We start from the raw sequence: 24652 nt of genomic DNA, 5'->3' as shown, positions 1-24652 counted from the left end.
TCATGAAACTTTTCTCACTGTTATTCTTACTGGTATGTAAGAACTTTTTCTAAAATCCAACATTTATTTTATGTTACACTCTTGTTGTCAAGAGGTCACATATCTGTGGCCACAAATCACTTTACTAAAACGCTGCTTTTATACATCAAAAAGCCTTAAAACCAGCACACAGTGTCAAGAAAAGCTTCTTCCCTGTTTTACAGCTGTATCTATAACTCAACTCATGCCATGTGTTTAAATCCATTCTGAATGTGTGTATAAGCCATTTTTGTCTCCCTCTATTTTCCTGTGCAATTCCATGTTCCATGGCTCTGCTAATTGCAGACTGCAGACCCACAAAGAGCATTTTGAGCTCAGTAGGGAAACCAAAGAAAGGGAAAAGAACTGATTCAGCTCAAGCAGTTACTCTGCTTTTAAGAGGCATATTAATTTACCTTTTCCACTGTGCAACATTTTTGAGCGCCAACACAAATTTGATTACCACCTGTGGCTGCCAGTGGTAATGATGGGGAACATAATTATACCAAATATGAGCTGGACTTGCATTTAGCTCTCTGGAGATACCATTTTTAAGTTCACCATGGCATCATTGCTCTTCTAAAGCACTTCTTTTAAACTTCCCACTCAGATTGAACTGTTTTATCCTGTGATGTTTTGGTTGACTGAGAAGCTTTTTCTTGAACTGTATTTTCAAATATGAATGCACCCAGAGACCTGATGCCCAGTGACCAGTTTCTCTGGGGTGTGCAGGGACTGCCCGTCCCTTCTGGCCTCAGGAGAAGGGCCAATGTGGCAGCATCTGTTTCAAGGCGAGACAGGACTTCATTGAAGGCTGTTGGGAAGGGTCATGCAAGGTTCAGGAGCCTGTCACTCTGATTTCTGTCATCCTGCTTCTTTTGAGCATAACAGACTGTTTTCTAAACACTGAACTATCAGTCGCAGTACTTTTTATTTACCACGATTCATCAGCATGTCTTGAAGCTGTGCTGAAAAACTACAAAGAGTGCTGTCCTAGCTGTGCTGTCATTACGATTTATTAAAATATGGTAAAGCTTACATTTTTCTGACTTAAAATTTACTGCCCAAGCTGACCATTTTATTATGATTGCTAGACTGGAGTTTCCCCACATGAGTTGTGGTGCAGTGTGTTTAAAAAGGTTTATTAGCTGCTGTGAAGATTGTGAATGGTGGGGTTTGTGGATTGATGAAAGTTTCAAACGGGCATAAATTTTATGAAGTCAAGAAACCCAGGGAAACAACTATTTGATGACGTCTCGTCTTATAATTTGGCACTTTGTGGTAAAACACAGTGTTATGATACACAGCTCGTTTGATAAATTTGAACTGCCACAGATTCTGGATTTGTTAAAATGAATAAATTGTAATTTGCACTTTTATTAAAATATATGGGACTTAACAAGTAGGTATGGCTTTAAATCTTATTTTTGAAGTTCCGAAAGACAGTGTTGATGTATGTATACCATAAATTAAAGAAATCTTCTGGATATACGCCTGACGAGTTGTTCACCATATGGTCTTGAGCTCTGATGTGTTTGTTAAGTCAAAGCAAAATAGCCAAGTTGGAATTACCTGTTTGTTTAAGCATGTGGCCTCTTCCAGAGACAGCCTGCTGAAGGCAGATGGACAAATTAATGTTGCTGCAAGACTTATCTTCTCCTCAAACACAGAGTTCTGCAGCTTTTCGTGCTTTACATTCACACTTTCAGTGGCACATTTTTGCTAAGTGGTTACTCTGTCTGGTTTCAGTTGGGACGAGAGCAGCTCCATTAGCAGTGGACTCAGCGATGGTGATGGCGATGGCTCGGAGAATCTCAGTTCAGAGGAATTCAATGCCAGCTCGTCTCTCAACTCCCTCCCAAACACACCCTTGGGATCAAGGCGCAACTCCTCTGTTATGGTTAGTGAAATACTGTACCGGCCTGTAATACAGCATGTGGCATGTGTTCTTTCCCACAGCTTATTTTGTTTGTAGCAAAAGATTGCTAAAGATTGCAGCTTAGTTCTTTACTGAAACCATTTCCAAAGCCACACCATGTGATTTAGTTTGTTGTGTGTTAAAGGCAATCCTTTGCTTTGGCAGAGGCCACAAAAGCCACTACAGAGCTTACCTTGTCACGGTACACACAGCTCTCTCCTGCTAGTCAGAAAAAATGCATGTGGCGGGAGCGTTCCTCCACTCATGAATATTTTGGGGCTTCACTGTGCAATCATCATCATCATCATCATCTTGCAGAGTTGCTAGAGTTTTCAAATGCGTCTAGTTAAGGATTCACTGCATCTATCACACAGCAGAAGTTCACTAGCTGAATTAGGTGACCCTGGCTGAAGAACCAGAATTTGAGTACCTAGTGTAATTGTGACTGTCACCATCGAAGGAATTCCAGTTCTTCCACTATTACTGCACTTCCACCTTACTGCTTCCCAAGGCTTTACTTATAATGCTTTTCCCAAAGGAAGGCGGCTGTGTTGATCCTATGCCCTGCCAAAGAGCAACCTGTAGTTAGTCCAGGACTGCTTATTTACTTGTATACTTGCCTTCATATCTGAAGGCCTGGGAGATAGTTGTCTCTCCACATAACACTGTGCAAAATGAATGCAAAATATTAAGTTATGAAATTTTTATCAGCTCTTTTATTGATGTTTGTGAAGAAAAACCTATTAGGTGCCATGTAAGTATTCCATTCCTAAAGGATGTTCTGTTAAATTTGAAAAGAAATGAGCATCAAATTTGATTTGGTTAAGTGGCCGCACATTCTACCTTTTTCATAGGTAAATGTTGTGCTTTTACTTACTTAGAAATTGGTCTCTTGGAAGAAATAAACACTAGAGCTACTCAATGTGCCATCTGTCGCTCTATAACAGGATAATATGGTGCCAAAAAACAGCATGCCCAATTTTGCCCTCCGTGCTACCTCCTCGGTGCACCACATGATTTTTCTATTGTTGTGTAGCAGTTTTTTATCTACTATATAGCCCTAAATTACAAAAATAATGCTCTAGCTGTCCTCTGCTGTAATATTTTCTTTTTTACTGTTTAATGTGTTGATCTAACTCTTAAAGTGTTAAATCCTTGGACATGTTTTTGTTCTTTCTTTTGTCTCTGTGGGTTTTTTTTTTATCCCCTTGGGACGTATCAGTTTATCTCTCCCTCCTTCCCACTGGAATGCAGCTCAGATGGGATAAAGATTACAGAGAACAGTCAATTCCATAGATAACACAAACCATGTCTGATGGTTGCCCACATTGTGTCCTTCCTCTCTCTACAGCTCCGCACTGATGCAGAGAAGCGCTCTCTGGTGGAAAGTGGACTTTCTTGGTACAGTGAGGATGGCAAAAGCACCCATAAGCTTGGTAGCTCCAGCTTTGACTCAGGAAGTCTCAAGACAGAGGCACCAAGCAAGTGGAGAAAGAAGCCTCCAAGTCTTAGTGAAGATTTTGGCGGTAAAGGGGAACTGAAGAAGCCTCAAAGTTTGGGTCAACCAGGAAGTTTCAAGAAAAGCAGAAATCCTCCTGTGGGTGTGACCTCCCCCATCACCCATACCTCCCAGAGTATGCTCAAAGTCGCAGGTGACATTTTCTTTTTAAAAACTTTTTTTTTTACTTTGCATCTGCGTGTATTTTATCCCTAACCATTATTTCTTCTGCTCGTCTCATGTAGTAACTTGGTGTGTGGCCAATGTTCTTAAATGTTTATAGCTTTAACACTTATACAGTCTATTATCTCACTTTTATGTGGAGTCCAGCAGTCCATAGCAGTTTATACAACAGTTGATGTGAGTTTGGTAACAAAATAAATACAGAAGTTTACTCCTAAATGTAAGCTAGGCTATGATTCATACATACATTTAAATTCATTTCACTTAAATAAAGAAAGTATTGCAGTTTCAGTTCCAGACCTTCTATTATCTTAAAGCAAAGTGTGTTACTCTACATGTCTGCAGAGGCACTGCCTTCCGTCTGCAGCAGCTTTTTAAGTGTCCTCTAATCCCTAACAAAACAAGCCATGATTAAATAATAGCTTAGATTTGAGTTCCAGTAAGAACATTTGGCTGGCCTGCTTTTCATTTTAATTTCCTCAACCTAATTTTAGCTTTAAAAATAGTAAGTCGTTAAAATTATATCCAGTTCTGTGTAATTTGGCTGCAGGTTGAAGGTGGAAAAAAGTTCTCTTGGCTGTTGTATTTTAAACCGTATACTATATTTGACAATGACTCCATAAGTTAGCTGTTTTTCTATCTGCTTTCATGAATGTACTGTAACCTGAACTTTAGCTACTTTAATGCTAAAGTAGCTAAAGTTTAAAAAAAAAAAAAAAAAAAAAAGTAAGTAGAAAAAAATATCGGGGTTTGACTCTTTTTTTTGTCCAATATACCCTCTTAAAAATGATTTACTTCCATTTGTCTTAAATGAACAAATAAATTTAGTTGGTTAATTCACTACTATAGGCTTTAAAATATTGTTAAAACTTTACTTTCCATCGTTTTAAATAAAAGTTTTTTTTTGTGAGTCACTCTAAACATCAAGGAACACATAAAGGTTCTTTTAGTGCAGACAGATGTGTTTTGTTTTATCTCATCAGTAATAGCAAAAATGGCATGCATTTCTACTCTCATGTGGTTTGCTAGCCCATAAATATCCCTCAACAAATAACCACCCATTTATTTATTTGAATACTTTCTTCTGACAGGGTGTGATTATATTAAGAGGAAGGCTATGGTCACTGTGGCTGAAAGACAAATAGAACTAATCACATTCCCCCAAATTCCTGCTGCTTTTATAAGTATTTAAGTTATTTAAGTTTTTAATGTCAATGTAATATGTTTTTTTCTTTCTGTCTGTCTAACTAGCACCAAAAAGTGAGAAGCCACTGGACAAATCCAAGATTTCCATCAGAACTGCTGGTCTGCAGCGTTCCCGTTCAGATGCTGGCAGAGATCATCATGGAGAGCACCGCAAGCCCCCTTCAGGTCTAGTTAAACCCACTGCTGGAACCTCCTTTGGCTACAAGAAACCACCAACAGCAACTGGTACAGCAACCGTCATGACAGCAGGGGGTGCCACCATCTCTAGTGGCTCTGCTACTGTGGGAAAAACCCCCAAGTCATCTGGCATCCCTGTGAAACCTGTAGGAGGAGGAATACCCTCGGGTAGAAAGAACAGTTTTGATGCCAGCAGTGAGCAGAGCTTCCTGGGGCCAAACGCCCGAAACAGCATTCAGTACCGCAGCCTGCCCCGACCGGCCAAATCAAGCACACTTAGTGTGATTGGGCGCCCCACAACTCGCCCTGTCAGCAGTACAATTGACTCTAGTCTGCTGTCCTTGAAACCTGTACCCATAACTTCTTCAGGCCCCAGGGTTAAAGAACCAAGTAGCTCCAGCATTAAAATAACTAATCGAACAAGTACTGGCCCAGTAAACCAGACAGACCGAGAGAAAGAAAAGGAAAGGGCCAAAGCTAAGGCTGTGGTTGCAGACATCGACTGTGCTTCGCTAAAAGGAGAACACGCACCATCCGAATCAACAGGAGAGTCTTCCGTGAAACTGCATGGCCTGAGACGAACTAGCAGCAGCAAATACCCCGAACTGTCATCACCCACCATACCAAGGTTTGTCATTTTATTGATGTTCTGAGGGTTTTTATTTTCATTTTAGTTCAATTCAGTTTTATTTATATAGTGGCAAATCGCAACAACAGATGCTTCAATGCACTTTATACCGTAAGGTAAAGACCCTACAGAAATACAAAGAAAACTGAGAAAACCCCAACAATCATATAACACCCAGTGAGCAAGAACTGTGGTGACAGTGGAAGGTGAAACTCCCTTTTCACAGGAAGAAACCTCCAGCAGAACCATACAGAGACATGCAGTAGAAGAGAGCCAACGATTAATAATAACGAATAATTCAATGCAGAGAGGTGTATAAACACATGAGCGAAAAAGGTGACTGAAGAAGAAATACTCAGTGCATCAAGGGAATCCCCCAGCAGCCTACAACTATTGCAGGGTAACTAAGGGGGGCTTCAGTGTCACCTGGTCCAGCTCTAACAATATGCTTTATCAAAAAGGAAAATTTCAAATCTAATCTTAAAAGTAGAGAAGGGTGTCTGTCGCGCCAACCCAAACTGTAAGCTGGTTCCACAGAAGAGGGGCCCGAAGGCTGAATACTCTGCCTCCCATTCTACTTTTAAATACTCTAGGAACAAGTAAGCCCGCACTCTGAGAGTGAAGTGCTCTAATAGGGTGATATGGTACTACAAAGTCATTAAGATAAGATGGGAGCTGATTATTCAAGACCTTGTATGTGAGGAGCAGGATTTTGAATTCAATTCTGGATTTAACAGGGAGCCAATGAAGGGAAGCCAATACAGGAGAAATCTGCTCTCTCTTTCTAGTCCCTGTCAGTATTCTTACTGCAGCATTTTGGATCTGCTGAAGGCTTTACAGGGAGTTTTTTCAACATCCTGGTAATAACTAATTGGAGTAGTCCAGCCTCGAAGTAATAAATGCATGAACTAGTTTTTCAGCATCACTCTGTGAAAGAATGTTTCTAATATTAGAGATATTACGCAAGTGGAAGAAAACAGTCCTAAATATTAGTTTAATATGTGCATCGAAGGACATATCCTGGTCAAAAATGACTCAGAGATTCCTCACAGTGTTACTGGAGGCCAGGGTAATGGCATCTAGAGTAAGCATCTGGCTAGAAATCTGATTTCTAAGACTTTTAGGGCCAAGTACAATAACCTCAGTTTTATCTGAATTTATGTCTTTAAGACATCCCTGCAGTTTAACTAATTGGTGTGTGTTATCTGGGTTCATGGATAGATAAAGTTGTGTGTCGTCTGCATAGTAGTGAAAATGTATGCTAAGTCCATAATTAGCGTTAGTTTGTGAATAAAACTCTCTATTTACATGAACAATTGGAGTCTGTTAGGTAGATACAATTCAAACCACTTCATCCCACTACCTTTAATACCTACAGCATGCTCTAATTGCTGTAATAAAATGTTTATGGTCAGTAGTATCAAAATCTGCACTGAGGTCTAGCAGGACAAGCACATGGAAGGGGGAGTGAATAGAGCTAGGGGGAAAAAAGGCAACATTGAATTAAAAAAAAAAAAATTTGGGCAAAAGGCTTTAAAATAAACTGCATTCAATACTTAACAGGTTTTAAAATGTTCAGTTTCCTTTTTCATCATCATGTCTTTCATGCTTCAATCCTAGGATGCTGAACACTAAGTCTCTAGGTCGTCCTCCTAGCTTGGCTCACCTGGACAAGGTCAACTCAAACAGTCTTGACTCCTGTGTGACAATACAGGACCTTCCACCCAAAGTGCCCCCATACTCCAAGCTCCAAGACTTGGCTAGTTCCCACACGGCCACCCGCCTAACCCCTAGCCCAGCGCCAGTCCTTCATATTGATTCACCCAGCCCTTACGCAAGTGAAAGCCTGAGTGGATCGCCGATACTCTACCCCAAACTGTCAGGCATGCACCGCAGCTTGGAGTCCCTGCCCCTCCAGATGAGTGTGCCTGCAAGTGCAAGGTTTGTTACAACAAACACCCGTGATAAAGAAGAGAGGAGTACAGGAACCTGGGGGGCTGGGAGTAGGACGTCCCTCACCCTCTCAGACAGGCAAGTGTCTGAAATATGTAATGTAAACTGTGTCAAAACTGATATGTTTGGGGGAAAAAAGGGGTTATGCAGTTTTAATGTCATCAGTGTATGTTGTTAGAGAGTTTCTGCTAAAGAGTAACTCTGAACAGACAATTGGTTTTGTCTCCTTAGAGGAGAAAAAAATGCTTAATACTTCTGCAACTAATTTGAAAAAGCATCAAAGTTTAAAAAACAAACCCTCAAAAAATTGAAGCAAAACCTTGGACCAAAAAACTATTTTATTTTTCATTTTGCTATCATTCAGGGATTCCTAATTCAATTGGCAATACAAGAAATGCTCATTGCACAAGAATTCAGTCATAAAAATGTCCACATGTCTTTTCATTAGAACAATCACAAGACTTTGCATTTATCCTACGAGCAGCTAAGGATGAAGCCCAGCTAAGATGAAGTTTCTGTGTGATGGTTTGGCTATACATTTCTGGGCAGCTGACACTCATTTCACTCATATTATATGTGCCTTTTTCTGGGAAAGGAGAGTCCACGGTCTCATTTTGAAGATGAAGAGCTGCATCTATCACAAAATTTCTCTTTATTGAGATGGAGATAGTCCAGATACTTTCCTGCCAAAGGAATGTATGTTTAGGCAGACCCAGGCCATGTTTTCTGAAAATTGTGTTTTTACTCTTTTCTTTACAGCTTGCAAACAGATCGGAATACCTTGCCAAAGAAAGGCTTAGAGTATGTCAAAACACTTATTGTCAAATTGTCTATTTAAAATCATGCACTATGCTGCATCTTCAAGTAAATAACCTTTCTTTTGCAGACGCTATGGCTCAAACCTATCAGAGAGTGAAGAAAGTAAGCCAGGAAGACGGCACTCCCACAACATAGTCAGCATGACAGAGAGTGATAGCCCCCCTCAGTGGCCTTCTCCTACCCGCACCCTGCACCCATTATCCAATAAGATTCCTCTCACCAATGTGGGTGAGTTTATGTGTTCCATTTTGGCTGGCTAACAAGTTTTAAAAGCCCTCACTTTTTGAGCTTTAACATTAAGGGCTAATCTTTGATTAGCGATGCTTCTTTTTGTTGAGCTTTGAGAGGACAGGGCTATGGAGCTCGTGCTGAGAGAAAAACTTTTACAGTTGAGCAGGGTTTGCACAAGTTGTCAGTAATGCATTCTGTATTGTGAGTGAAAAAGTATTGGCCAGATGTTTTAAAATAGATTTTTTGAAAATCTGAATTGAATTATGCCATATGAACAACTACTTAAACTTGAGTTTAGGTTCAAAATATGCTGGAGATGAATGCAACAGGGGTCAAGTGAGGCTATATATATTGCTGTTGTGTCAGTGTTGCTTTACACTTAGTCATCAGAATGAGAGTGCTATACTGTACCAAGGTGTAGGACTGTTTTGTATGCATATATGTATCTGTGTGGAGCACTGAACCATACCAACTATCTGTTATGATAGTTGCCCCAATTTCCAGTGGCACCCCAAGGATATCGCGGTCCAACAGCATAGGCCCCCCAAGTGATTCTGCCTGCGATCTCTATGGATCCTCCCCTCTGGGCAGCAGTATGTCCCTGGTTGACCGTCCAAAAAGCATGATGCGGTCTGGGTCTTTCCGTGAACCAGGAGAGGATGGTGAGTCTGTTTGACTCACTTCCCTGCAGGGGAGCTTTCCAATATGACCTCAAATGAAACAAAGCTGTCTACTCATACTGCACACAATCTGTCTATCTGCAATCTAAGCAGAATGTTAGACTCGTTTAAGGGCATAATCTGTGGTGAAAATATATACAAAACAGCAACATTTTAATCCTGCTACAACTCTTTGATAATTTACAGACATTTTAATACAGAGTCCAACATTAGGATACCCCTAACTTCAGTTTCTTAATGAATTGGTTTGTTTTTACACATTTAAGTATTTTTTTAATTACAGAAATCTGAATGAATTTTAAACAGGATATGCTTTATTTTTAACTGTATGAAGTCAGCTAAGTCACATACTGTTTTATAATGTTATAGAATATTGAATAGGATTTGAGGGAGCCTTTGGTATATTAAAAAATATTTAATTTCTAGATTCTTTAGTCATTTATTTATCATTTTGGTCTATGATTATTTCAACATTTCTTTGTTACTTTGCAAATTAAAGCTGCCTTCTGTGAAACTAAATTTTAATATTAAGCTTACAACTCTACCTTGTGTTTTCAGTGCATGGCTCTGTGCTGTCTTTGGCATCTAATGCTTCATCCAACCATTCCTCAGTGAGTATTTACAGTCTCTTTTTTGTAGCATAGGAAATGTTTTACTTTTAATCTTGTAGCATTGTACTTCCTCTTTATGTCTACAAATCATCCAGGAGGCTGTTTTTTAAAAGTATTTCCTGTGTAGGATAAGGGTGAATTTCTCATTAGGAGACCAGCTTCCATAACTACAAGTTATCAACTGGTTTGACATGGGAAAGTTCTTGTATGCATTTATGAAACTGTCCAGCTGATTCCTAAGCCTCTTCATGAGCTGGTATCGGGGTAGTGATAACTATTCTGAGTTATATTTGTTTTGATGACTAGTTTTAATGACTGCCCGTGAACTGAATCCTCTACACTATCCCTCTTACTTTCGCCATGCTTTCTTAAGAATGAGGAGAGGATACAAGGGGAGGTAAGGCAAACATGCCATACGTCTTCAGATCCCATTTTGCATTTGTACTCGCCGTCTGTCATTTCCTGTTGAAATGGGTTCTGTCATCAGATGGTGTCACTGGTGCTTCAGAAAGTCTGAGATTATATCTCAGAAGCTCATAACTCAGTTCATTCAGTTCATTTAGTTTTATCTTTAATATTTTGTGTTCTTTAACAATACATTCTAACATTTCATAAAGACAGCCAGTTCTCATTAAATTCTGAGTGCATGAGAAATAAGTTGAAAAGAGACTTTCATCCAATTTCTGTTGGTTTAGAGTATATTTCTGGATTATTTTGATTGCTGTGGTGGAGCATTAACCTTCATGTTACATTGTTTATACATTCTTTGATTTAACCAAACAAAGCTATGCATTTAACACATTCCATTACTGCATTATCATTATCAAAGTTTGTGTTAACATTTTCATCAGCTCTGGTTTTATGTCTGAGGTATTGTGTATGGTGCTGTGGTCATACTGTTCAAACTTGATTTACTATTTGTCTACAGCAAATCCGCAAGTTGAGACGGGAGCTGGAATCCTCCCAGGAAAAGGTTGCCAACTTAACCGTGCAGCTTTCTGCCAATGTACGTAAGCCTTACCCCTACCTCCTGTATCTCTCCACCCTCGTCTTCTGTCTGTTTTCCAAAGTTAATCTGATAATAACTTGGCTACATAACAGGTATTCTCTCAAAGTGCTCAACCACAAATGTAAATTCCACTTGATTTAAGTCATTGAACTTTTGTCCCATAACCAACTAAAAGCAGGTGTACCCGCAGTTTTGTGAGGCTTATCTGGGTGTGTAAATCTTTGCTAATCTAAGAAAATAAAAAAAACTACATTAGTTAACTTTAATGTAGTCTAACTGTAACCCTGGCATCTACTTAAACAGCATGCTGGACACAGAACCTAAGATTTACCCCTCTAATTGCACTTAGGCCGAATTACGTCTTCTCTCTCTATAACTACTTTCCCCCCGCATTTATTAAAATCTGTATCCTCTTAAACAAAATCATGTAACCCTACACCCGGCTACTCGCTTGTAACTTTGTTTCTACCAGCTTTCCCATCCCAGCTACTTTTAATTATCTTATTGTACAGCTTGTGACCCTTTAATCTGCAGTTTCTGATGCAGTAGACAACATTCTTCTTTTGCACATGCACTAACAGGCTTTGCTGTTGACTAATCTGGATGTTTTGATGTATGTATGGGGAACTAAGTGTGTTTGTTGGTCTGTCCGTATGTTTTTGTAAGAGGTTTTCGCTCTCCTAACACCATTATCCCTCTTTTTTACAACCTGGGCTGCATTGACTGCTGGACTCACTGCTGCCCTCTGCCTGCCTCCCACTGTCCTGTACCTCTGGATGCTGTGTGTAGCAGCTAGGCCAGGTTTGTTAGTTACTTTCAGAGCACCCTGTCTCACTCTCTTGTGACATCTGACATGGTGGAATTGTGTTGTGGTGTGGCGTAAGCCTTCCGATTTGAATGCTAATTTTCATTTTAAATAGAGCTACGACTAACAGTTACATTCATTATTTAATATAAAACAGCTGATCTAAAAAAATGTTGCAGCACAGTTTTCTGAGGCGTCTCTTTGTATAGTTTAACTTTGACTTATTTTTTACTTTTAGGTTTTAGTTTTGTGGCTGACATGAGTTTTACTGGAACGTCTTTCCGGTAGTGTAACATATTAGGTTTGCTGAAGGTCTGCTGCTCTTAGTGACAATTCAGTAGCTGACTGCTCTTTATTTAGGTGGTTAGGATAGCTTTAAAAGCTTCTGAGGAGGTCAGCAGCAAACCTAATGATGAGTCAAGCAGTATGAGACAAAAAATGTATTTTAGGTAGCTCTAAATGTATACCAGAGGGTAGTAACAAGTGGACTTTTGGACATGGAAGATATTCTAAAACAACTGAAAAAATAAGTCTGCAAAAAGATCCTTGTAGAAACTATTTATTGTAAAACAAAGAAAAACTCACATGTACCTGTTAACTAATTAAATGTGATTTTGTTATCCATGGCTTTTGAGGTTAACAACCTTTGTCCCATAGTGCAACATCCCCTTGAACATTACCACCATTACCATAATGTCCTTTTTTACCTCTGACATCATCCGCAGCTGTTGACTCTTCCATCCCTTCTATCCTCTCCCAGCAGATGAAGAAAGCTATTTGTTCGACGTGGTGTGAGTGTGTGAGGCTGCAAATCGATTTGTTTCAGCTGGTGACTCATACCTGTCTGCTGCCTCACCATCCTTCACACACAGACACACACTCTCTCTTTGTAGCCTTTTAACTCTGTGTCTTTCTCTCATAGGCTAATCTGGTCGCAGCATTTGAACAAAGTCTGGCCCTGATGACAGCACGCCTGCAGACACTGTCTGTCTCCTCAGATCAAAAGGTATTTTGGCGATATTACATCGATGATTGAATACTATAACGGTAGCAAAGTCTGTGCCAGTCTCCATTTATTTACATGAGGAAATTTGATGAGAAAAGTAGGTAACACTAGAAACACGCCATAAACAATCTCTTACATGACAGCTAAAAGCAGACAGAAATTACTACATAATCAGCAAATAAATTCCAGTGATGTTAATCATAAACTATGCACTCTGCTCATTAGGTTAGTTTTGTGAGTGAAAAAGAGACCAAGTTGCATAGTTGTCATGAAAATGAGATGCGAGTCATGATAGGATTTCGATGTTGTCACTCAACACAACCTGACATCCTTAGTGAAAGTGAAGAGGCATTCCACAGTCGTCGGTACAGAAAAATCTTGGCTCAGTTACTAACCCATCAACTAACATGACTACATACTGATGTTTCCTTAAGGACTCTGAGCTTACTGAATTGAAGGACACCATTGACATTCTGAAGGCCAAAAATACTGAAGCCCAGGAAATCATTCAGGGGGCCCTCAGTAATCCTGATGTCACACCCAAAGGTACAGACTGCGCTTTATGATATACAGTAGGATTTTGACTGTCATATACTTCTGTCTCCTTGTTCAACTCTTCTATTTTCTTTTGGGTATTCAGAGCTGCAGATCAACCGCCAGAACTCCTCAGAAAGCCTCTCCAGTCTTACCAGCACCACCAGCCACTCGAGCATGGGCAGCCTCAAGGAGCAGGAGGCCAAGAAGAAGAAGAAGAAGAGCTGGGTGAGGAAACACTGGTCACTGACTAAATTTGTGCCTAAGAAGTTCACCAGGAGTCTTAATGTACCATCCTGTATGGCATCTGTGCAGGACAATATATGGCAGGAAAAACAAATACATTTCATCGTTTCATACAAATCATCAGGAAACGAGATGAAAGTAACAATATTGGTATCAATTTAGTGATTCCAAATTGATCAGACTGACCACATTCAGTGACTGTGTTGATAAAACTGGGTCGTTTTGTTCTTTTTGTCTTACATATAACATCTGAAATGTATGGTGGAGCTATAGAATTATAATTGCTTTTAATTGTGATTATAACAATACAGCTCAATGGTTAAATGGATGAATATTTTAAATGAATGAACATGTCTTGCTTCCTTTTCTTGTTGTGTCTTGTGTGTTCAGACTGAAAAAGTCAGTTGTTGTCCTACTTTACGCTCCTGCTTGTGTGTGTGTGATTCGCCTCCTGTCTTGTTCCATCTTTCGTATTAAATATGACTCTGGTCTCTCCCTCATGCTGCCCCGCTTTTTTATTTTAGGTCTTTGAGGTGAGTGATGTTGCTACAGTAAATAAAACTCAAACCTTTTCCACTCCAGCCTGCATGTGCTTTGAGTTATACTTCCTAAATGTTGGGAAATGATCTGTCATCCCTTTTTTTGTTTGTCTGTTTTTCAAACATACACAGTTACTGTATGATTTAATCATGCTTTATTATTAAATGTTTATTATTAAATTTATTGTCTTGTGGACTTCAAACTGCTGTTACAATTTTCAGGAACTGAAAACCCCAACATACTAAATGAGTTTTATTAAACTAGTTTGCTGTAAATCTAACATTTCACCAACTTTTTTTTGTTTGGAAATTTATATTTGCCTACTTTTTGTTTAAAAAAAAGCCACATTCTGTGAACTCTCAGGTCATCACAATCACTTTTTAAGAATTTCTTTTCAGCTGTCTTTTGCTTTTATTCTCGTTTTTTTCCCAGGCTTGTTATTTATTACATCTCAATTTCATGTATTCTCCCAACAGTTACGCAGCTCATTCAACAAGGCTTTTAGTAAGAAGGGCTCAAAGCCAACTGGGCCATATGCTGACATTGAAGAGATTGCCACCCCAGAATCCTCAGCACCTTCCTCCCCCAAAATCCACCATGATGGAGATAACCCTCCGGTGTCAATGAAATCCTCAGCCTCAGCATCATCTTCAAGGTACCATACAAGGATCTTTATCATTGTTCTATTTATATGCATATCAAATAAGGAATTGAATCACAATATAAATAAATACAAACTTCTCGTAGATGTGAAAACAGAATATCACAGAACTATGTAAAATTGTTATTTTCCTGTCATTCCTCTGATCCCTGCTACAGTACCATAATGATAATTTTCCCATAATTTCATTGTCACCAGACTCTCTGAAGGGAGTGAGGCAGGTGATGATAAGGTTGTAACAGACCTGCGCACAGAACTGTGGGAGAAGGAGCGTAAACTGACAGACATCCGCCTCGAGGCTCTGAGTTCAGCCCATCAGCTGGAGCACCTGCAGGAGGCCATGAACAACATGCAGGTATATATAATTTTGTCTTTTGTTTGTTTCATAAAAAGGTTGGCCTCAAAGTGCATTTCATTTTCCAGCCGGATGTTTATTTTATGAAGATTTTTGTCTAGACCAGTTGATTTGCTTTTGTAAAAATCTTACCCTTTAGTGTTTTGTATTTTGCAATTGGTAAACAGTGCAGTGATCGGTAATTTTTTATTTATTTATTTATTTTTAAATAGAGGACAATCGAAAACCTGAAGGCTGAGAACGACCATCTGAAGACAGGTACTTTGTCTCCCTGTCCATCTCCTGGACCCTCCAGCTCTGTTTCCCAGTCCTCAGGTCTCACTGCTCTGGGAAGCTCATCACCCCGACAGTCAGTAGCCATGCACGTGCCTAAAAGCTACAGCAGAGGGCTGAGTGAGGGGAGCAGCTCAGGTACAGCTCCGTCTTTGACATTTATATTTATAGGAGTAAGAATGCAACAATGAGTCCCATAACTGGGTAAAAAAACAAAACAGAACAGTGAAAATAAGCATGTTTATCTGAATGATAAAAAGAACTTCTCAACCGAATTTATTTGAAGAAAAAATAATTTAATGTAATTCAGTATCACTGAAATCATTGGATTTTCTAGAATCCCTATAATTGCCTCATGCCATTATTTAGAATCTATATGCCCAGAGATTAAATGTCTGATAACAATAAAAATTAAAGTTACAGTGTCAAGGAAGTCAAAATCCATTACTTGTTTCCTTGGTCATTTAATACATGGTGATGTAAAAATCCATGCTTTTGTTCTGAAGTCTATAAAATATGATCTTTTAAAATTACAGTTCAGTAGATACAGAATATAATGCAAAATTAACACTGCTTGTTTTCAACTTTCAACTTGTGCCTCATTAGCTTTCTTTTTTCTGTTTATACACTCTTTGATTTACTGCTTAGCAGACATCCACACTGCAGATTCTCTCAGCCTTTCCTCACAGAGAGATGACCATCGTGTCAGGGTCGTGGTTTGTGTTGCGGATCTACGTGTCTTTAAAGATGTATGTTTTCGTAAATTTGCTTTTTCTAAATCCTTCCTTTCCTCTTAAATTGCCTCTGCCACCTGTGAATCACCTATTAACTTCACTTTGTGTCAACAGGAGGTTAAACAGCAGGATTTCTTTGTCGGCACTGTCAGAGTGAATGGCAGGATGGATTGGGTGATGCTTGACTCAGCTGTCAGCCAGGCTTTTAAGGTGAGAAATCCTCACTCACTGCAACCTGTTAAAAAGCTGAATGCAAATTTGAAGCATGCTTACAATTACAATTCAGCTGTCACATTAACTTTAGCATCAAGAGGAGTGCTGTTCAGAGGTGTAAAGTAAGACACAGAAAACATACATACCAGTGCTTCTGAAAATGGTATTTAATTCAAAAACTCATATCTTCTACATTCACATAAAGTGAAATATTTAAAGCCATTTCTCTTTTAATTTTGATGACTCTGGCTTAGAGCTCATTAAAATTAGAAATCCAGTGTCTTAAGTTATTAGGATTTTCCCAAGATCAATCAAAAAGAGTTTATAGTAGAGAAACGTTCAACATCTGTAGTATCCTCATCATGGACCAGCAACCACCATTAAAACCAGCAGATGATATGGCACCCCTAATCATTATAGACTGTGGAAATTTCGAACTGGACTTCAAACTTCTTGGATTCTCTACCTCTCTACTCTTCCTGCAGTCTCTTGGGACTTGATTTTTAAAATGTAAACAGTAGACAGTAAATCTTTGAAATGTAAAGTTTACAGTCATCTAAAAAAATGAGACTTTGTACCATTGAGCAACAGTCAGGTCCAGCTGTAGTTCTAGCACTTTGCTGAAGATATCTGTATCTTAAACTAACCTCACTTCACTCCTTGTGAATCTCTTCCAAGTTCTTGAATTGACTTTTTCAACAGTCCTCTCAAGACTGAGGACATCCTTGATGGTTGCACACCCTTTCCTACCACCCTTTTCCCTTCCAGTCAACTTTCCATTAGTATGCTTCAGTACAGCCTCTGAAGACAGTCAGCCTTTTAGCAATAACTTTCGCTAGGTTACTCTCCTTGTGGGAAATGTCAGTGATCATCGTCTGGACAACTGTCAAGTCGGTAGTCTTCTGCATGATTGTGATTGCATATACTGAACTGACAGGTACACAGTATTCATACCATTTTAATAGTACTTTACTTAAACTTAAATTGAAATATTCGAATATTTTGAGTTATTTTTTTATGGAAGGAACTTTAGGGTTTAACTATCAAAACGAATATTGAAAATTTAATATATGATAAACTAAATGGAAATTACAAACTTTTTCATAATTCTAGTTTTTGAGCTGCATCTGTAAACTTAAAATAACTTTCTGATTTTGTTACGAGGGTAATGGGCTTGAAAGATCATTCATTTTATTTGTGTGGTGGTAATAAAACCAAATGTGTTGTGTGGAGGAATAGCTCTAAAACTATTTTTTTGTTATACTGTACATATTTTTCTTTTTCTTCTTGTAAGGAGTTTTCTTTACTTAGTTTTACTCAGTTCTGCTTTTCTTTACTTTTTCTTCCAGGTATATATAGCCAAGGTGGACCCTACCTCCAGTCTGGGACTGTCTACAGATTCCATCTACAGTTACAGTATGGGCCACATTAAGAGAGTGCTGGGAGGAGAAGCTCCTGAGACACAACCCTCTCGCTGCATGTCACGAGGCCCCAGTAGCATCACAGTGGCACTGAAAGGTTTGCAGAAAATGTATAACTTCTAAAGTGCTACTAAATTTAAGATGTTTTATTCACAGAATTAGAAGTAAATTCATTCAGATTAGTATTGAAACGTAAAGTTTGGAATTCAACATTCAAATTTCCTAATTCACAATGATTTTTGTATGAGGCTTTTTTTTTTTTTTAGCTTGAGCCGACTTCTCTACAATCATTTGTGGTCAAAACCAATGAACTGCACTGTTCTGATCCTCGGTCAAAGCAGCTGATGAGGTCATTATTTCTCCCCAAACGCTATTTTATTAAAATAATTATTTTTGACAGTTGTGACCTGAAACACTACACTTCATGTTATCCATATGTCTGTCCGATTCAAACACTGAATTATATTTAAGGAAGAACTAATTAGAATTTAATGGTCAAAAGTGTTTGTTTGTTTTACCCCACAAAAATGATTTTTGGCCTTGATGCAAGAATTCAAATGCATTCCTATGTATATTATAACAAAGTTCAACAAATATCAATACAATAAAATTATGTGATTTATATCTAGAAGGTCAAAGGTCATGTCTAAACAGATATAGATGTAAACAACAACGTGACCTGCTGTCAGAGGCTCACTTAGCGTTATCACTAGGATTATATATTTGAGGTATAAGCATTTACCCTTTGGCACTGTTTTGTTTTGTTGAGTTGCACACATGTTGAGCCCATCAGTGATTCTAAACCAGAGTGATGATTGGTGGGAACAGTCATGGTTCTGGTTTGGTGGTTGACCCCGCTCCACCTTCGCATGCAGGAATGCGAGGAGCCAAGTGCTCGGAGAGCTGGGAAAGCAGCGGCAGCCCAGACAGGGCTCTGAGTAACATGATCTCAGGGCAGTCAGGCCCAGCTGGTTGACCAGCGTCAGACACATGGGCCCCATAGATGTTAAGGAAGATTGCACTTCTGCAGGCTGGGGGATGGGGGTGCAAAGACTTCCTACACTTGATGCAGAACTATTTTTAGAGTGAAATGCTTGAGCTCTGTGCTGATTATGAAGGACATGCAAAGTAATATAAATCTATTTTCACAACATCTTCTGACTGAAGCCAGCCAAGTTTGCAATGTGTATTTTTTCTGGTATAGATATTAACAGAATTCCAATCAAGCATTTAAATATTATGTATCAAACTGCACTTTATCACCATCGCTGATACATCCAATGTAATTAGCAGATAGTCATCAACTTTGTTTATTAGAGCAGTTGATCATGCAAGTCATTCTTTCTTTCCTTCACTATGCTCAGGTTTGAAGGAGAAGTGTGTGGACAGCCTGGTATTTGAAACTCTCATTCCCAAACCCATGATGCAGCACTACATAAGTCTTCTACTCAAACATCGTCGTCTGATCTTGTCTGGGCCGAGTGGCACTGGGAAGACGTACCTCGCTTCCCGGCTGGCTGAGTACCTGGTGGACCGCAGTGCTCGCGAAGTCACAGATGGCATTGTGGTCACTTTCAACATGCACCGCCAGTCATGCAAGGTAACAGAAACTGATGTGCCCTTAAAGATCCCCACAATTCTTCTTCCACAGACTGAGTTTGTCCAGTCTGCACCTGTATGATTTTACTTTTATCATTTTGTATTGCAATCTCTGTCTCTTTCTTTGTAGGATCTGCAGCTTTATCTTTCTAATTTAGCGAATCAAATAGACCGGGAAAGCGCAACGGAAATACCATTGGTGGTTATTCTGGATGATATTCATGATCCTGCTTCCATCAGTGAACTTGTCAATGGTGCTCTAACCTGCAAATATCACAAATGGTAAACTTCGTCTCCATGAATACAACTTGATAAACCATAGTTATGTAGGTGCTGAATGTGGCCTTAACTGTGCAATATTGTTTAGCCCTTACATTGTTGGAACAAGCAATCAGCCAGTGAAGATGATTGCAAACCATGGCCTGCATCTCAGCTTCAGGTTGGTTATAAATGACTATGTAACTAATATATAGCAATAACCTGTTGAAACTATTAATGCTGGTTGAAGAATTTTTGCATGCTTCATTCAATAATGCTGTCCCAGTACTATAAGTAAGAGGATAATGATAGGCTTCTAAAAGCCAAAAGACCAAAATAAAAAGACGTCTTTATAAATATTAACATTAATAGTAGTTTATAAAGAATAGCTCATTTCTATCATTTTAACATTAACTATAAACTACAATGTATCTAATGTTGGTGTAGCTTAAAGGTAAACCTTCTTAAATAATGAAATATGTTGTTAACAAACTATTAAGTCTAGCGTTGTGACATGCAATGCTTCTCATTGTCTCAGGATGGTGACCTTCTCCAATAATGTGGAGCCAGCCAATGGCTTCCTTGTGCGATACTTGCACAGGAAGTTGATGGAGTCCGAAGATGAGAGGAACTTGACCAATGAGGATCTAATCAGGGTGTTAGACTGGGTTCCCAAACTGTGGTATCATTTGCACACCTTCCTAGAGAAGCACAGCACATCGGATTTCCTCATAGGTATGAAGCACTTGAGACTTTAGGAATGAAGAAACAGGTTTAGTTTCGATGTGATAGTTGTTGCTGCATTCTCACTCTTCTTTCTGCTTTTTTCTCTTTAGGCCCTTGCTTTTTCTTATCCTGTCCAGTCACAGTGGATGAGTTTCGATCATGGTTCATTGATCTTTGGAACCACTCTATCATACCATACCTGCAAGAAGGGGCCAAGGATGGCATCAAGGTGAACCACTTTAATCATTTAAAGTGAAAACTTTTAATCAGCTTTTATTGATTAGGGCAGCCATAACAGCAAATAAAATAAGTAATTCTTGTTGAAATAAAACTTGGTCAAGATTAATTTGCAGTTTGATTATTCTCTGAAAGCACCATTGTATTTCCTTTCACAGGAAATGCTGTAGTCTAATTTTACTTTGGTGCTATGTTGTGACTCCTCAGGTCCATGGCCAAAAGGCAGTATGGGAGGACCCAGTGGAGTGGGTGAGGGGCACCCTGCCTTGGCCATCTGCCCAGCAGGACCAGGCAAAATTGTTCCACCTACCTCCTCCCAGCATCGGCTCCAGCAGCCCCTGCCAGCCAAGTGAGGAGAGGCCTCACAAAGAGACTCCGCCCAGCTCCATGGAAAATGATCCTCTGGTAATAGAGACAGTGTCCCAATACTTTCTATTATTTCTTAAACTGATCTGCAAACCAGAGAAGTTCTAATTTCCCAAATCTCTCTTTTGTTTTTTTATAGATGGCAATGCTTTTGAAACTTCAAGAGGCTGCCAATTTCATTGAATCACCAGACAAAGAAGACCCTAGCCTGCCTAAACTTTGAATACAAAGCTCACACCTAAACACTTAGCTCTCCAATTTTTTTGTTTTTGCTTACTGTACTGCAGTGTCTGCAGTGCATATTCAGGAACAAATGGACCCTCAGAAATGGTTGTGGGGCTATTAAAAACCATCATTCCTGCAGGAGAAGTTTGAAAATATGACTTATTAAATCCAAATCATTTAACCCATTCAGTATTTTCAAAAAACTGTTAAATGAAAAGCTATGTTCTCTTACTTAATTATATATTTAAGAATCACTTCACATAAATCAGATATCTTTACCAGTATGGTAGCCCTCAGTACTTTTAGATTGGTGCTAGTGGATTGTTAAGAAGTCCATCAGCTCAGCACTTCAGCTTCAGGGGACTTCTGCAACAAAACACACGGTCAATCCTGTTTTATGCTCAAGGGCACCTTGAAGTGTTTGTCAAAAAGAGCCATTGGAAAAGAGTATGACAGCATCACAGATACCAGTCTTTCTTGCAAGGTTCTTTGGCACATATCTACTGTATCAGTCTTTGAAGGCCAAATCTTACATATATGCAATCCTGAACTCTACAGCCCGAGCAGGTGAAACTTATGATATGCCTTAAGACAAAGACATCAATGTCACCTCAACTTAAGCAGAATATACTGGTGCTTTTACCAATAACATCCTAAGACAGCCGCATCCTAAGCTGTTTCTTCAGCTTTCTATATTATATATTACAGTTCATCATGGTTACGTTTCACAGCAAAAAAAAAAAAAGTCTGAACACTCCAAGTGGAATTTTCAAAATATATTTTTACTTTTTCCCATCTTCTTTATCATTTTCATAGTTTATGAGTTAAATCTGCTGTCATACTCTTTTGCATAAAACAGAACTTATTTATCAGTGATGTAAGTTCATCACTTTGTCGCTGCACACTTAATTTTGTTTTAGTCGCTACTTAAGTAGTGCCACCAATGTCGCCATATGTATCAGGTATTAGATACTTACTACACAGGGATGATATAACTTAACAAACAACCTCTAATGAAGACATAACGAGTAAATGTTATTTAAATCCAATTCAAGATTGTTTCTCTAGAACATTTATGTAGGAAAAGGCACATCTCTTTCAAGTCTTTCCCCAAACATTCAGACTAGTTACTGTGTATATTCTGTAAATACAGTCAGATTGCATTGCAGTTACTTTATCTACATTAGTTGGTGCAAATATCGAATATACTGAACCAAATACTGTACTTTAATCATGCATATTGACTGTCAAGTTAGGGTTTTAAGTTCAACTATGAATGTATAGAAAATACCTATACAGCAGCCGTATAACAGTCATGTAGGAGGTGCTTTTAAAGTAAGCCTTATCAAAGTTCTACTGCTAAACACTTTTATTAATGGCTGAGCAGGGTGGCTTTAGAGCTGCCTGTTTCTGTTTCATTTTTTACACGCTTCACAAACAAAAAGAACATTTTCTCCCCACTCATGTTTAATTTCATTTAGGTACGGTACTCATGGTGCTCCTTAAAAATGTCCCAAACTGTTTTAGTGTTGGATAAAAGCTGTGTAGATGTTCTGGGTAGGTTAGCAAAAAGTTGTCTGTAATTTCTGTCAACCACAAAAGAAATATGAAATATATTTGGAAGAAAATGTGTGACAGTTCATAGGAGATGTTATTAAAGACATTCTGTAGTGGCTGAAGTCATGTGAGATCTTATACGGTATATACCCGAGTTGATGTCCTGCAGTATTTATGTTTGAGAGGATTTTGGGCACATGATGCAGAATCAAGTAGTAGAGTGCTTATTCCAAGGCAAGAGTTAAAAAGATTTAAAATGCTTTATGAAGAATTTGGTGTAGATGTGTGTAAACACGCCCCCTATGGAGTAAATGACAGATTGTTGTGCAAGTGGTGTTGAAATAATTCTTTATCCCCAACATTTTGGTGCTCAGACTAAACTTCACCTGAAGTAAAACCTGTAAATGAATGTTGGACCACTTAAAGACAGCTCAATAAGAAAGTCTAAAAACTTATGTCTGAGATGCTTCATGCTTATTTGCTTTATTGCACTGTTTGTATAAGGCTGGTTTTAAATCTTCAAGCTAATCTGCAGCTCTTACTGGTCACAAGCAAACTAAAAAATGAATGAAGAAAAGACATCGAAGAGCAAAAACGATGTCAAGTGTCTGGGACTCTTACCCTGACATCATGCTGACTTTGATTACTGTAAATATGTGAGGTATCAGACTGTGTTACAAGCCCCTCTCTGATCTGTTTTGCAGGTTAACTAAAGCCATCAACTCCAGCTTCTAATTCACTGGTTATTGTGCCTGTTGTTCTGTGGTAGCTGTGATTTGTGTTTGCTTACTAGTGTACTGGGACTATGCAGCAACTTCTACTGGTGTTGGCAATCAGCAATGATGAAATTCACAAACAAACGCTGTGTTTTCATATGGTCGGGCTTTGATTTCTTAATTCGGACCAAACTGCACCACATGATAAGTGTCAGCTGGAGATAGAGCCTTAAAGAGAAGAGGATTTGTTTGGTGATACATTGAAGACAGGGTTCATAAGTTTAGCCGATGTGTTTTGTCCTTATGAATGGCAACTAAAGTAATGCAGCTGGACTTGTAAATCGTCAAATGACAATAAAAAACGAAATAAAAAGCAATTCAGTTCCAGTTTATCAAATCACAACAGTCCCCTCAAGGAAGGTTAAAAAATCAAAAGATGAGGTGGAAATAGTTCGCAGTTAGTCTGCATTAAAACAAGTAAAAAAAACAATCTGACATCTTAGGCCAATACATGTTGCTGAATAGTCATATTTTCGCAAAGCTTGTTGTGGACTAAGATTAAGAAAACAATGTTACGCTGTATGCAGTGTCACTAATGTGCAAATGTCAAGGGTTTCTAAGTGTTGTAAATGCATGTAAACTTGCTGTGTGATGAAAAAATGTTAACATTAATGCATTGTTTAGGAAAATCATTGATAATAGATGATAATGTTTTCTTTTTTTAATACTCAGATATTTGATATTTCTTTTTTTTTTCTAAAGAATCCTTTGTAAAAGTTAAGTTCTCTATTTTGTACAGAGCATCATTGTAAAGTCTGTAAATATGTCAGCATTCTGGATGCGGCAACAATCACTGAGGAGGAAAAACTAAATCTGTGAGAGAAAGATATATTTCTTCAAAGTTGGGTCCAATACATGGATAAGGCATGCTTCTGAAGGCTTTCATCCACTTATCACTGTTTGTTGAAATTAATAAAATACATGTTATATTTATTCTGTTGCTTCTTGTTCAAGTTGACATGAGTGACCTGTTACTAGGAATTGCAGTAACCATTAAGTAATAGAGTTCATCATCATATCAAATTGATTTAAAAAGGCTTTTTTTTAAATTAGTAAAGCAGTTAATAATATACAGTATGTACAGTGAGTGTACAGACTGGGACAAATTGAGTGGGGTCTGAGTCATGCATGGTGTCGGTATCCATTACATGTAATACATTATTAGGGGGCGGCGTCTGAAAGTGCCGAG

At 38.7% G+C, this 24652-nt stretch overlaps 1 protein-coding gene across 6 annotated transcripts in view; it reads left to right on the top strand.

Annotated features, from left to right (window-relative positions):
- nav1b (neuron navigator 1b) overlaps positions 1–24396 on the top strand; it is an 83631-nt gene extending 59235 nt beyond the window's left edge. For 3 of the 6 annotated variants that reach the window (XM_085274965.1, XM_085274964.1, XM_085274969.1), the window contains 26 exons: positions 1768–1918; positions 3288–3588; positions 4869–5628; positions 7249–7659; positions 8341–8382; positions 8468–8628; positions 9120–9293; positions 9870–9922; positions 10296–10319; positions 10851–10928; positions 12659–12742; positions 13177–13288; positions 13383–13504; positions 14539–14717; positions 14922–15078; positions 15291–15489; positions 16000–16100; positions 16200–16295; positions 17648–17816; positions 19084–19319; positions 19449–19600; positions 19686–19757; positions 20115–20311; positions 20413–20531; positions 20747–20944; positions 21045–24396. In XM_085274965.1, coding sequence (XP_085131091.1) covers positions 1768–1918; positions 3288–3588; positions 4869–5628; positions 7249–7659; positions 8341–8382; positions 8468–8628; positions 9120–9293; positions 9870–9922; positions 10296–10319; positions 10851–10928; positions 12659–12742; positions 13177–13288; positions 13383–13504; positions 14539–14717; positions 14922–15078; positions 15291–15489; positions 16000–16100; positions 16200–16295; positions 17648–17816; positions 19084–19319; positions 19449–19600; positions 19686–19757; positions 20115–20311; positions 20413–20531; positions 20747–20944; positions 21045–21128 — 4432 coding nt within the window. In that variant the 3' untranslated portion in view covers positions 21129–24396. The remainder of the gene's footprint in view (positions 1–1767; positions 1919–3287; positions 3589–4868; positions 5629–7248; positions 7660–8340; positions 8383–8467; positions 8629–9119; positions 9294–9869; positions 9923–10295; positions 10320–10850; positions 10929–12658; positions 12743–13176; positions 13289–13382; positions 13505–14538; positions 14718–14921; positions 15079–15290; positions 15490–15999; positions 16101–16199; positions 16296–17647; positions 17817–19083; positions 19320–19448; positions 19601–19685; positions 19758–20114; positions 20312–20412; positions 20532–20746; positions 20945–21044) is intronic. The other 3 variants (XM_085274966.1, XM_085274970.1, XM_085274968.1) reach the window with 2 other exon arrangements.
- The last annotated feature ends 256 nt before the right edge of the window (positions 24397–24652 follow it).

The sequence above is a fragment of the Mchenga conophoros genome, linkage group LG5 (assembly GCF_057382185.1).
Source record: "Mchenga conophoros isolate Kocher_MC1m ecotype Shallow Benthic linkage group LG5, M_conophoros_male_GT1.1, whole genome shotgun sequence".
Taxonomy (NCBI): Eukaryota; Metazoa; Chordata; class Actinopteri; order Cichliformes; family Cichlidae; genus Mchenga; species Mchenga conophoros.
Note: the sequence above shows the minus strand (reverse complement) of the source record. Positions and strands in the feature narration are given on the sequence as shown.